This window comes from Talpa occidentalis, unplaced genomic scaffold (genome assembly GCF_014898055.3).
Source record: "Talpa occidentalis isolate TD23 unplaced genomic scaffold, MPIMG_talOcc4v2.1, whole genome shotgun sequence".
Taxonomy (NCBI): domain Eukaryota; kingdom Metazoa; phylum Chordata; class Mammalia; order Eulipotyphla; family Talpidae; genus Talpa; species Talpa occidentalis.
This window is the reverse complement of record NW_026555331.1, coordinates 8,576,981-8,589,707: the sequence shown is the minus strand read 5'-3', so window position 1 is coordinate 8,589,707 and position 12,727 is coordinate 8,576,981. Positions and strand designations below refer to the sequence as shown.

At 55.3% G+C, this 12,727-nt stretch overlaps 1 protein-coding gene across 1 annotated transcript in view; it reads right to left on the bottom strand.

Annotated features, from left to right (window-relative positions):
• The window catches only part of OC90 (otoconin 90), a 28,545-nt gene that overhangs the window by 1,949 nt on the left and 13,869 nt on the right, over window positions 1-12,727 (bottom strand). The window contains exons 7-14 of the mRNA XM_037514092.2: window positions 11,517-11,645; window positions 11,351-11,392; window positions 10,011-10,061; window positions 8,590-8,637; window positions 6,824-6,877; window positions 3,510-3,626; window positions 2,674-2,845; window positions 114-220 (exon numbers count right to left, since the gene is read on the bottom strand). Coding sequence (XP_037369989.1) covers window positions 114-220; window positions 2,674-2,845; window positions 3,510-3,626; window positions 6,824-6,877; window positions 8,590-8,637; window positions 10,011-10,061; window positions 11,351-11,392; window positions 11,517-11,645 — 720 coding nt within the window. The remainder of the gene's footprint in view (window positions 1-113; window positions 221-2,673; window positions 2,846-3,509; window positions 3,627-6,823; window positions 6,878-8,589; window positions 8,638-10,010; window positions 10,062-11,350; window positions 11,393-11,516; window positions 11,646-12,727) is intronic.

Genomic DNA, 12,727 nt, shown 5'->3' with positions numbered 1-12,727 from the left:
GACTTTTCTCAAAGTTAAGACCATGAAATCACATGCTAGATAAAACTGCTTGGTAAAGTGTCCTGAGGCTGACATGAACGCACTCCCTGTGCAATCAATCCCATAGCACTTACACTTGGGCTTGCGGCCCACGCACACCACCGGGGACGGAGGAAGCCTCTCCAGCAGGCAGCCCAGCCTTCTCACCTGCTCCAAGCAGCAGTGATGGTTCAAACAGCACCTACAAGCAAGAAAAACCCTTTGAGGCCCAGAGCTCCCAGTTGCCTGGAGCTCCCTCAGGGCCTGCTTGTGGCACACTCCATAGTAGAGAAGAAAGCAGCGCCTCCCTTCCCAAGCCCATAGGGCTGATTTGTAAATATGTATATATCTATATCCCAAGGGCAGTCCCGTAGGGTGGTTCAGTCTGTATAGTGAGCAAAGACTCTCTTAGGCAGGACCAATCACGCTATATGCGTCTTATTTAAATTATTTTTATAGTTTTATTATGATTCTGTTGAGTGCAAGTGTGGGTAATTTGTATGTAGATTATTGAAAATGATTACAATAATTGTACAGGTGAATGTAGAGTCTGGAGGAAGGGGTATTATTTTCAGTTTCACAAAGTATACCCCCTCCCTCTGTCCCCGGCCTTCAAGAGAGCAGAGTAAGTATTCTGAGCATAAACAAAGAACTGCATCTAGAAAAGTGTGTGTAAATAAAAGTGTCTCCTGTCAATAAACGGGAATGAACCCATGTCTTGTTTTTTGAGTCCACCCATCTGGCCTGATAAAGCCTCACCCTCTCCAGTGGAGCTCCCCGCCCAGACAGGTGGGCATCCCCGGGAAACTTGTGATGGCTTCTGCCAATAAGGCCTGCAGTGGCTCCCCAAATCCTCTCCTTTCAGCTCTTCCTGGCCTTTCACAGGGGATCTTATTAAGGGTCTTAGAGACTCAACCAGGGCAGAGGCCAGTCACAGACCGTGGCAGCCGCTGACAGGGCTGGTACGCTCAGTCAAGCACCTATTCACCAGCCTTTCCAAGTCCCCAGCCTTGGGAGGCACAGCACCACCCCGTGCGGGCACACCCCAGAGCCTGCCCCATTCCACCGCCTTCACAGCACGGCCAGACTAGCTCGTGTGCTCATGTGGCGGGGGCAGCAGAGGACAGTTAATATAATGACTGAAATCTAAAGTCAGTGAGTGAATCAGTGCTCACACGTCTCGAAAACCTCCTGGAAATGTAAAAATTGCCAGAATGGAAAGCAGCTGTGGTCTTGAACAGACCCCCGGCCGCCGGGCCCCAGTGTGGCTCTTCCTTCGTCCATTTCCCGGTTCTCAGTTTCCCACGCCTTCCTGACGACGTCACGGCTTACCTGCCTGCACGGCCAAACCTCCTCTCTCTGTGGCCAGCACATAGCTTCAGCGGCTTCCCTGCTTTCTTTCATGGGGTCCATCAAAGCACACCATCTCTATCTTTCACCTTTTACCTGTGAGTGCTGTGGATCCCAGAGTTCTGCCGCCGTGTGCTTTGTCTTGAGAATGGAGGCAGACGGCGGACCGTGGAGGTGCAAATGTGCTGCCCTAGCTCGGGCGGGCCGCCCTTTGCTGGAAACAGGACTTCAGTGTCCTGAGGGGTGAGCGTGGCAGCTTGCCTGCGCGGCTGGCCCCGCTCTCCTTCTCTGATGCTGACAGGACGGATGACGGTGCCGCAGAGACGGTGCAGGTGGGTGTGGGAGGTTGGCTGGAGGAGCCGTCCAGACCCTGTCTAGCCTGCCACGGACACGGTTGCTCTGCGGCCCCTGCCGTACGCTTGCAGTCAGCCCAGGAGCCTGTCTTTCTCGGTCTATTTCTTCAATTTCATCTGTAGTTGCTGATTTTCCACAGCCCCTGGGGTGGGGGCCTGGGAGACTGTCCCCATGCCGGGGCGGGGGCCGTCCCCACAGGCAGCCTGTCTTTACAGCTCCTCAGCTCGACCTCCAGGATGCTCCTCCAGTGCACGTCCAGGCTGAGCTCCCCCCACTTTTCCTCCTATTCTTCCCCCACCCTCACTGCGCTGGCATTTGGCTGCATGTCCAGCTCCCTCGCCGTGGACACGGGCTGTCGTTTCGGTTCTGCTGTTTGGGTTTTGTCCTTGTTGAGTCCCTGCCAGGTGGGGTCATGCCCGGCGCAGAGAGGAGGCGCAGGGAGGGTGGGCCGAAGGCACAGCTAAGGCCACGGACAACTAAGGCGCGCGTGAGGTCAGTGTCCATTCGCCCCCGGCGGCAAAGCTAAAATTAAGCACTTAGGCTTCAAAGTGGAGAAGCCCCTTTCTATGTGGTTGCCTGCAGGGAAACATCAACCGGAGACACCAATTGTCCATGTGGCTCCTTGCAAAACAGCAGAGGCGGGGTCTGGTGGGGTGTCCTTGGAGAGGGGCCCCGTTGGGGCGGCTGGGAGTAACTGTGGTAGAACTGCGGACGCCCAAGTCAAAAGATCTGGCGCTGCCTCTGTGCCCCCGAGCCACCGACGCAAGTCAGCCTCTGGGCCTCGGCGGCTCGCCCAGAGCACGGGGTGACGGTGGTGACCAGCCACCATCCGTGAGATCGCGCTTGCGACAAGCTCTTTGTGAGTCCCGAAGGGACAGCTGCTCGGAGGACACGGTTAGCTCTCTCTGCGGGCGGCGTTGGCGCCTCTGCCCTCCACCCTCCCGCCCATACCTGTCCAGGGCGTCCCTGGGCTCGCCGTGTCCTTCTTGTCCACAGTAACAGCCGTAAGACTCAAATTCCTCCGGGCACCGGGCGCTCAGACAGAAGAGCATCTCCCCGAGCTCAGGCTTCACCTGCAGGCTGCCCCCGCTGCCCCGGTGCAGGAAGGTGAATCTGTCACAGGCTGACAGGAACAAGACTCTCAGGAGAGCAAGGAACATGGGACAGCGTTCACAGGAGGGACACCCCTGATCTCGGCCTCCCAGCATCGTTCTTCTGGGATTTCTGTCGCGTGCTTGGTCCCCGCCTGGGATGGGGTGTCTTTCAAAAAGTCAATTTTCATTCCCAAGTTTTTACCTCTCTGCTCAGACTATTTGTTAAATCCCCCATCAGGGATTGGGGTGTTTCTGGACTGGAGATGCTCTTGGGGCCTGCTCCAGCTCAGGGCCCACATGGCCCAGCATCCTGGGGGGTCCTGGCGGTCCCCACTGGCTTCCTGGCCCCACCGGGTGAGCACATCTGGCAGGATTTGCCTGCAGGATGCTTGACTGTCCTTTGCCTCTGTCTCTCCTTCTGCCTCCCAGCCTCTCCCGCCTCCCTCCTCCTCTGCCTGCAACTTTGGGTCAGTTCAGCTGAAGTCTATTGTGTAACCCCGTCGTTATAGAAGCAGTGGGGGGAGAGCTAAGGAGCCAGAGGCCCAGCGTCGGGCTCCTGGCCCAGCCTCCCTCTCAGACACAGGTTCTCCATACTTGGCATTGCACGCCATGGATCAGTGGGGGTCTGTGGACAACGCGGCCCAGCACCCTGAGACTGGAGAGGACTGGTCTCTGCTGCCTGCTCCCATTTACCTTTGGCAGTTGTCTCCTCAGGACGGCTTTTGACAGGTGACACAGCCAAGCCCAAAGGTTTCACGCTGGTGGGGGCTATGGTTACACCTTCCACTGTGGCCACCACCTCTGCAGATTCTGAAAAAGCACAATTTTATGGTCCATATTCAAAAAGTGGTTCAAGAGTGGATTTGCAGATGGACACGTGGTGCAGACTGAATGCAGACAGGGATTTCCAAACAACAAAGCAATGGAGAGCGCCCTCCGGGGGTGGGGGAAGGGGCTGCAGACATCAGGGCAGAGGCTCAGGGATCCTAGACCTGAGAATGCCCCCAATTTCTATGATAACCATAAAGTGGGCCAGAGTCTTCACTAGGCCATCTGGAGGGCGGCCGTGGACAAAGCTGCTGCAGCCACTCAGACCTACCTGTTGTGTCCCAGTGAGGCGCCTGCACTGAGGGCCCAGCTGGGGCTCACAGTGATTATAGAATGGTGGAGAAATGGAGCCAGTTCCTGGTCCACAATAATGAAACCCCCCCCCCAAACACACACACACACACACACACACTCCTCAGCTCCCCTCAGGCTCCTCAGCTCCTCTCAAGCTCTTCAGCTTCCTCCAAACTCCTCAGCAACCCTCAGGCTCCTCAGCTCCCCTCAGGTTCCTCAGCTCCCCTCAGGCGCCTCAGCTCCCCTCAAGCTCTTCAGTTTCCTCCAAACTCCTCAGCAACTCTCAGTCTCCTCAGCTCCCCTCAGTCTCCTCAGCCCCCCTCAGTCTCCTCAGCTCCCCTCAGGCTTCTCAGCTCCCCTTAGGCTCTTCAGCTTTCCTCAGGCTCCTCAGCTCCTGTCAGGCTCCTCAGCTCCTCTCAAGCTCTTCAGCTCCCTCCAAACTCCTCAGCAACCCTCAGGCTCCTCAGCTCACCTCAGGCTCCTCAGCTCACCTCGGGTTCCTCAGCTCCCCTCAGTTTCCTCAGCTCCCCTCAGGCTCCTCAGCTCCCCTCAGGTTCCTCAGCTCCCCTCAGGCTCCTCAGCTCCCCTCAGCTCCTTTGCCCTCTCCTGCTCCTCAGGACACTGTAGCAGCTTCTCATCGGTCTCAGGCAGTGGAAGGTCCTACATGGAAGGCAGCCTCTGATGCTTCTGCCTCCCTTCACTGCCTCCCTGGCACTGGCTGGGTCTGTCTTTGCTCTCCTGTGTTGGTCCCACCTGCCCTCTTAGCTGGACGCAGGAGTCTCTCGCTGCAGGCCGCAAGCCAGATGCAGCCCAGTCCAGGTAAAGGAGCCTCGATAGACCCTGCCCAGCATCTGCTGTGGGTCCGCCATCTTGGGTTGGCTGCTTCCTACATCTGGGTCCTGTCTGTTCACTCAGCCCTCGGCCGATGGGGCAGGAGCAGGGCTGCCCCTACACCTCCTCACCTGACAGTTTCACCTCTGCTGGGCATTTATCCAAATCTGCTGGGTATTTACCCAAATCTGCTGGTATTTATCCAAAGACGATGGAAATACTGATAGAGGGAGTGCAATATGGCGCCTCTGTTCACAGCAGCCTTACTACAAAAACCAAGGCATGGAACCAACCGAAATGCCCAAAAGGTGACTGGATGACAAAATTGTGGAACACATATGTTCAAAGGAATATTACTCAGCTATTTAAAAAAGAGGAAATCGCGCCTTTTAGGACAATAAGAGTGGATCTTGAGGTGATGATGCCGAGTGAAATAAGTCAGAAAATGAAAGACGGTTACCGGATGGTCTCACTCATTTGCAGGATATAAATAACCAAAGCGAACAAACTGGCAAAACAACAAGAGTAATTCTTAGACTCCGTGAAAAAAATACTGGGTACCAGAGGGCGTGGGGAGGGGAGTAATGGACGAGGGAGGTGTAGGGTAAGGAAAAATGTCAGGCTTTTCTGCCCTCCCACCATCAGGAGAGATGATGGATCCTTGCGGTCCTGAATGCATGCCTGATGGCGGCACCTGGAGTAGGGTGTGGGCCTAGGGAGATGGGATTCACCTGGGCTGAGACTGGGCTTTTAAGGTCGGCGTCATGGGGACGCCAGCAGAAGCCAAGAAGCCGAGAACGAAGCAGAGAAGGCTGGAGAGCTTAGAGTGAAGACTTGCAGGGGGCTGGGGGGCCTGCCAGCCTCCCGGCCCCCCAGCACCCCTGCCTGCTGTGTACCTGGTAAATCCCAATAAAAAGACCTGCAAAAAGCCACTAAGGATTCTGACTCCTCCTTTACCTGGTCTGCTGGATCAGGAAACCTGCTCTGTGTCATTCCTGTCCTTACAGGAGGGGAGAGGGTTGTGGCCGTGGGGCTTTGCTGGGATTCGTCGCCCCACCAGCCCCACCACCTGTCTGGGCAGGCAATTCCTCTGAAGCCCCTTCCTGCCCCCTCACCTCCTGCACCCAGAGGTCGCAGGGCTTCTCGGGGCTTCTCGGGGCTTCTCAGGGCGGTGGGCCGCAGTCTCCATGCTCTCAGCTGTGTGTGTGGTTGGGGATTCTGCCCAGGCCTGGCCCAGCAGCCCGGGGAGAGGCCAGGTACTAAATGCACCTCTCGATCTTCCTCAGAGGGGAGAGAAGGGAAAGTGGCTGCTTTTTTTTCCCCTATTATAATGAACAGAGGCTTTTGTTTTCTTGCTTTCTGCTATGGAAATGTGTCAACTGCTTCCATTATTCTCTGGGATAACTTGGCAACAACATATTGAGGGCCCCCCCGCAATGACTGCACCTCATACCCAGAAATTCAAGTTCTAAGCATCTAGCCTGGCTGATTAATCAGAGTGGATGGGCATGAAGAAAGCGCATCGCTATCATTTCTAACAGCAAAGATCATAAATAACAGGTTCAATAAATTACAGGCTTCCCTGCAAAGAACGAGGCAGAGTCACTAAAAGTTATGTTACAGAAAAGTACGTAAGGTCAGGAGAATATTCTGCCGTCTAATTAAGTGACCCAGCTCGGGCAACAGGCCGTGGCTGCCTAGTAACCTAAATGCACGTTTCTGGTCATGGATGTGTTTTGGTAAGTGGGCGGGAAGTGAAGACGAGAAAAAAAGTCTTCAGATAGTCAAAGTGGCTGTCTTTATGATGTGGAGTTTAGACGATTTAAATAAGAAACTAAATATAGCTTCCTTGTTTCTCTAAGTGCCTCTCTTCAGCAGGAAAATTTCCATTTTCCCCACTAATGGAACTGTCTTTCAGTGTCGTTTCTCTGCTTTTGGCAGGGTGGCGGGGGTCAGCGCGAGAAGGCTCCAGTGAATTCTTCCATCCCTCACACACCTGATCTCATCCAAATCTAGGGGACCCATAAAAAGCAGGGGAAGCCAAGGGAGCTTACCTGGTGCTGGTGTGGCCTTGGCGGCTCCCACATCCTCCCTGTCTTGGCTCGGTCCTGCCCCCAAGAGAAGTGAGACAGAGTGAGTGTCCACCCCGCCCGACCCGCTGGCCACTCTGGGAGGACTGGAAAGGGAGGGTCACAGCTGAGACCTGAGGAGCCCCCCAGTCCTGACCTGCAGGTGGACACACCTGCAACGCCCCAGGCTGGAGGCAGGGGGCTTGCCCAGGCACTTTGGGATAGTCAACCTCTTTAGAATTTGAAAAGAATAAAAAATAAAAGAATATCACTTTTTTTTTTTTTGCACAGGGAATAATGAGGCAGCAGAACTGTGATTCCAGTGGACTGCTCCGTGCCTCTAGGAAGGCTGCTGAGCCTTGGTTTCTTTACATGAGTCTGATGTTGTTGGACAGTTATTAAGTTCCTGTCGTGCTGCAGAGTGAATATTTGTGTCCTACAAAATTCATAGTAACCCTAACATCCAATAGGCTGGTGTGAGGGGCTGGGGCTCTGGGAAGTGACTAGGTCCGGAGGTGCAGCTCTCCCTGAAACAGGAGTAGTGTCCTTAGAAGAGCACCCCTCCCCGTCTCGTCACGTGAGGTTGTAGGGAAAAGACAGCCTCCTGGGAGCCAGGAACAGAAACTAGGCTCGACCATGCTGGTTCCCTGATTTTGGACTTCCAGCCTCCAAGACCAAGAGAAATAAATGTCTGTGGCTTACAAGCCAGAATGGACGAAAACTCACTACGTGGCAGAAACAGCACTCAGCATGCGTCTTCATAGAACCCCTTGGTTAGTGCCATACTCAGCCTTGCTTAGAGATGAGGAAAGCAACGCAGAGAAAAGCTAAATTGCTTGCTCAAGATCAGGGAGCCAGGAGGTAGAGGGAAGCCAGCCCAGGCCATGTGGCTGAAGCTGACCTCCTAAGCACCCCAGATTTCACTTCTGGCTCCACCACAGAGCGCTGGATAGGGCAGCCCCGGGATGCTTTCCATAAGGAGCTGCCTTAATTCAGTGTATCAAAGGTCAAGGTTATGATGGTGTTAAGTGAAAATCAGGGTTTCAGGTACACTGATGTGACACAAATTGAGACTCTGGACAGTTCTAAGCTGGGCAGGGGATTCTCCTCAGAGGCAAACTGCATAGAAGCAGGACTAAAGAAATACCAAACCATCCTCCCCAACCCCCGCCCTCCCTCACCTGCTCCAGCCAATTGCTGCTCAGCGCTTGTCTTGTGTCTGCTAAATGGGGGGAGGCGGGGTCTCCTAGGACCAGGGAGGAATGACCCAGAGGCCAGGAGGGGCTCAGGGACAGGCAGCACACTGAGGTCCTCAACATGGCTGCTGCTCACCAAGGGATTGCTGGCTGCTTGCTCATTCTCGGCAATTACTAGGAGTTATTACCAGCTATTTACACCCGCTGGTAAAGCAGCCGTGGTTAGTCAGCACAGAACAAAGTAAGCGGCTAAGTCAATTCTGATAGTGTCTCGACCTAAGTGTTTTTAGAAAAGGGGTTATTTTTCATGAGCAAATTGTATAATGGAAAGAAAACCAGTTCTCAGCCTGAGGTCACGGAGAGTGACCAGCCCAGGTCACTTGCTGGATGAGCTGGACTTTGAACCCCCCAGAACCTGTTTCCTACGGAACCTGCAGAATGGGTCGGACGGTTCCTGCAGGCCCTGTTGTAAGTGGTCGCCAGAACTGAGCACACATATTTAGATGCCATTTCCCATGGAATTCCAAGCTCTGCTCCAAAGGCCCCTTGGCTTACTTGTCCTGGACAGTGTGGTCAGTCGGTCAGGGCTGGTCTCTATGGCCACTGTGAAAAGAAACAGCCCAACTTCAGTTCTCAGCCAGCTCAGCGCCTGGACCCGGCAGGGGTCACCAGCAAATGACACAGGTTTGGGGCTGAGGGACCAAAGAGAAGGCCTTTGCCAATATGTCTGAACGTCGATGTCCAGTGAGACTCCAATTCAGTGGACAAGGCTAGTGTCAGTCCTGCTTTCAGGCAAAGAGACCAGAAACTGACCTGGAGGGCAAGTGTGTGCACCGTCAGGTCACGGATGTGAGTGGGCGTGGGCAAAGGTGTGTGTCCACACGCTCCAGCCACACTCCACACTCTTGGAGGAGCTTTATTTCCTTTGCATGTTCCTGGGGTCCTGCCACAAGGTGGTGAGGGCTCTGGCTGAAGGAAATGGAAATATACCAATCTGGGCTTATTTTGCAATTGGCTGGTGGGACGGTGAACTTTGCAGCTTATCCTCATTCCAGCGTGGATGTGGCGGCCGACCACCACTCTGGACTGGGGCATGGCACATGGCCGGCTCTGCTCTGCCTGGGACTTCTCTCCTCCTGGACCCCATGGCAGGTTGGAAATGAGCTGCCTGGAACTGGATGGTCATGGGTGAGCTGTCCCACCAGGCCCATCTCTGTGCTCACAGCAGCAGTAGAGAAATTAACACACATCCAGCGGGCCTGGTGCATCATTAAGGGCACAGACTTAATGATAAAGATACAGGCTGTCCAGGGAAAATTCGGGTGTGAGGAATAATAAGTAACTTTTTAGTCTAAGAATACCCCATGCAGGGTCCTCCCTGGTGAAGCAAGGGGCTAAGTCTCAGCACTATGAAGCTGTCCACAGTCACTGCAGCACGAGTTCAATACCTGGCCAGGGAGCTGACCCACATGGTGCAGCAGACCCTTCCTGCCACGCCAGCTGCTCCCCTCAGCAATGTATTTCAGTAGATCCGCCTGTTCTGCTCCCCGCTCTGTCTCTGGTGAATTCTCTCACCACCACCCCCCACACCTCTGGCCTACACCCTAGCTCTTGTGTACATAAATAAAATAAATCATTTTTTTTTTTAAAAGAATGCCCCGTGCAGAGTCCGGGACATATTTATACTCAAAAAGCTATTTGTTGCTCATCTGAAATTCAACTGGTCGGTTGGGATGGGGGTCCTGCATTTTACCTGACAGTTCTAACAGGTGGACTTAGGAGTGTGAGGGGAAGCCGAGCATGCAGGGAAGAGGTTCAGGGCCAAGAAGAGCGAGCAGAGACTCCGGAGTGCACATGAGGTGGTTCTGCCGCAAGCCCAGGCCAGGGTCATTTCTGGGGAACTGACGCCAGCCAGTCGGCAGTCGGTGCCATCAGAGGGCAGGTATCTGGCTACACATCAGTCCCCTGGCGCTCACCTTCTCCTGAGAGGGCCGTCAGGCTGGCGTCTGTGGGCTCCACGGGAACCACTGGAAAGAGAGAGACCCTCAAGCAATGACTGAGATCACGGTGTCAACACGCAGGGGGCGGGTGCAGCTGACCTCGGGGGAAGGAGCCAGAGAGCAACTGTCCACTCTGTCTCAGGGGTCCCGGCCTCACCTAAACCTCCCAGAAAGCAGGGGTGCTCAGCAAGGACTCGGAGGGACTCCTGCCAGTGCTGGGTTCTGGGGCGCATGTGGGCACTGTCAGACACAGGCTGGAGGCCATGACAGGACTGCAAACCCCACAGATTGTGACTGTGGCGTGTGAGACCTGGTTTGAGAAGACTTCTGCTCCGTGAGGAGGCAGGATGGCAGAGAAAAGGGAAGGCTGGTCTCAGAAGGCACCAAGAGATGGGAAAAGTGCAGGCACCCCCGTCTCACAAGTGTACACACACCCACACACCCACATAGGCTCACAGCCACACCCAAACATGCACACTCATACCCCCACACACGCCCACACCACACACCCCCACATCAGCACCCTCTTTAACAAACGCTGCAGGACCAGTGCTGAGGAGGAGCCCCAGCCCCAGGAAGGAGGAGGCTGGCCGAGGGGCACCTTGCACTTCCCACCCCAGGCGCCCCCTGTTGAGAGGGCACAGCTGTGGGGACGCTGCTGAGGCAGGAATGACAGGCGTGACCCCAGCTCTCTCTTTCTCCATCAGATGCCTGTTGTAGAGCAGGTAACACCTGCTTAGCTCAGCGGACACCTGTGAGGGGGCTTCCTGGCCTGAGGAGACACAGAAAACAGCCTCCCTTTTGGATGCTGCGTGGCGGAGGCAAGAGGGGAGAGGAAGAAGGAAGCAGGGTGCCTGCTGGGAGGCCTCAGTGGCTAGGAGTTCACCCAACTGTGCAGGGCCTGGCTCCCTGGGGCTGCGACCCTGCCCGGGCACCGCAGCCCAGGCTCTGACCACAGAGGGAGAAAGGAGAGACTTGCAGCGCCCTCCTAAAAGGACCAAATCCACCCCCGTCACACAGCAGGGGGCAGAGCTGCACCGGTGCAGGGAGGCCTTCGAGTTGGCTTCATCAGAAGACCTGGCACCCAGGCCCTGGCTCACTGGCCCCGTGAAGCGGCTCCTCAATGTCAGGTGCCCCTGACAGTGTTGGGTCAACCGGCCCCGAGAGTGGAGCTGGCTGTGCGGCTGAGTCACCGTGACTACACTCCCTGACACCCACACAGCCACACTTCTCTCCACACGTGTAACTTTTGTGAAGCAGCTTGTGGCTGTGTCAGCCCCTGGGGTCCCAGTAAAAGCCCCTCCCTGGAGGCCCACCTCGGGGCAGGAGTGTCGTCAGCTCGATCCCGCTGGTTGTCTCTGAGAAGAAAACACATTGGATAGTCTGTTCAGAGCAGTGGGTTTGGGGTGCGTGAGAAGGTTCTGGACTTGGCATCTGAAGAGACTGCCAACCCCGAGCAGACGCAGGGCCAGTTCGTCTTACCTGGCGGCTGAGGCAGACAGAAGGAGGTGTCCAGGAGGTTCAGGGAGGAGTTGACATGCGACCGAGCCAGGCACTGCAGGGCGGCCTTGTCACAGGCGCAGAGACGGCGCCCACAAGCGTCCTTGGACTCTGAGCAAGAACAGCGTGGGCGCAAGCTCTCACCTGCGTCCTAAGAGCTGATGCACCCTCCAGACCCCGCTTCTCTGGCGGCTTCTTCATCTCACTCACGTCACCTCCATCTCTTGAGGGGTGTCCCTGTCCGGGGGGGCCGCCTACTCCTGTCTCTCCACCCACACCCAAGCACGGGTCATCCTGGGCGCTGCTCCCAAGAGCTTTCCAGTCTGACACGTCTCCCCATCTCCACACCACTTCCTGGGCCAAGCCCCTCACCTCTTGTCCAGTGTTTGTCACTGTCCCCTAACTTGTCTCCCAGTCTAGTCTCAACGAGGAGCCAGAAAAATTCTTTCAGAATTCAGGTAAACCCCTGTCTGTCTGTCTGTCCACGACCTTCCAACAACTCCCCAGCTCAATGTAAGAACTGCTGTCCCCACTCCGTTCCTTCTGAGGTCTCCCCTGCCCCCCTCCCTCATCGCCCCGTTTCTAATTGACAGGCCCCTGATTTCTCCAACACATCAGACACTCGAGGTTTAGGCCCATCCACCCGGAGTGTCCTCTGTCTACGCGGATCTTTGGGAGTCACAGGCTGCTCCCCAAATTCCCTCAGTCTTGACTCAGCTGTCATCTTCTCAGGAGGCTTTTCGCCCTTTCACTGCCCACCCCACACCCCCTCCATGTCTCCTCGTTGATTTATTTTCCCCAACAGCACCTGTCATTGTGTAGTACACGGCCTCATGTGTTTCTGATATTTTTAGTGTTTGAGAACCATGAAGAAACTCTAGAAGGTCAGGATATCCCCAACACCCGGAGTGTTGTGGCGTTTGCCTCGGTGCAGGTGCTCAGCCTGTGTCCGTCGAGCAAATCAACGAGCGAGTGAGGGAATTGTGTTTTCCGAGCTCTGTGTCCTCACTCAGTGATTCGCCCCAAGCCTTTCCTGTGCCTCCCGAGCCACGTGATCTGGGCTTTGGAGTCAGTAGATTTGGTTCAAACTCTGGCTCTGCCACTTAGCAGCTACATGATGCTGGGAATTTAATTTCTCTCTGCTCTTTCCTCTCTTTGCCTGTAAACTGTACATGGGGACCCCCATCTAATCT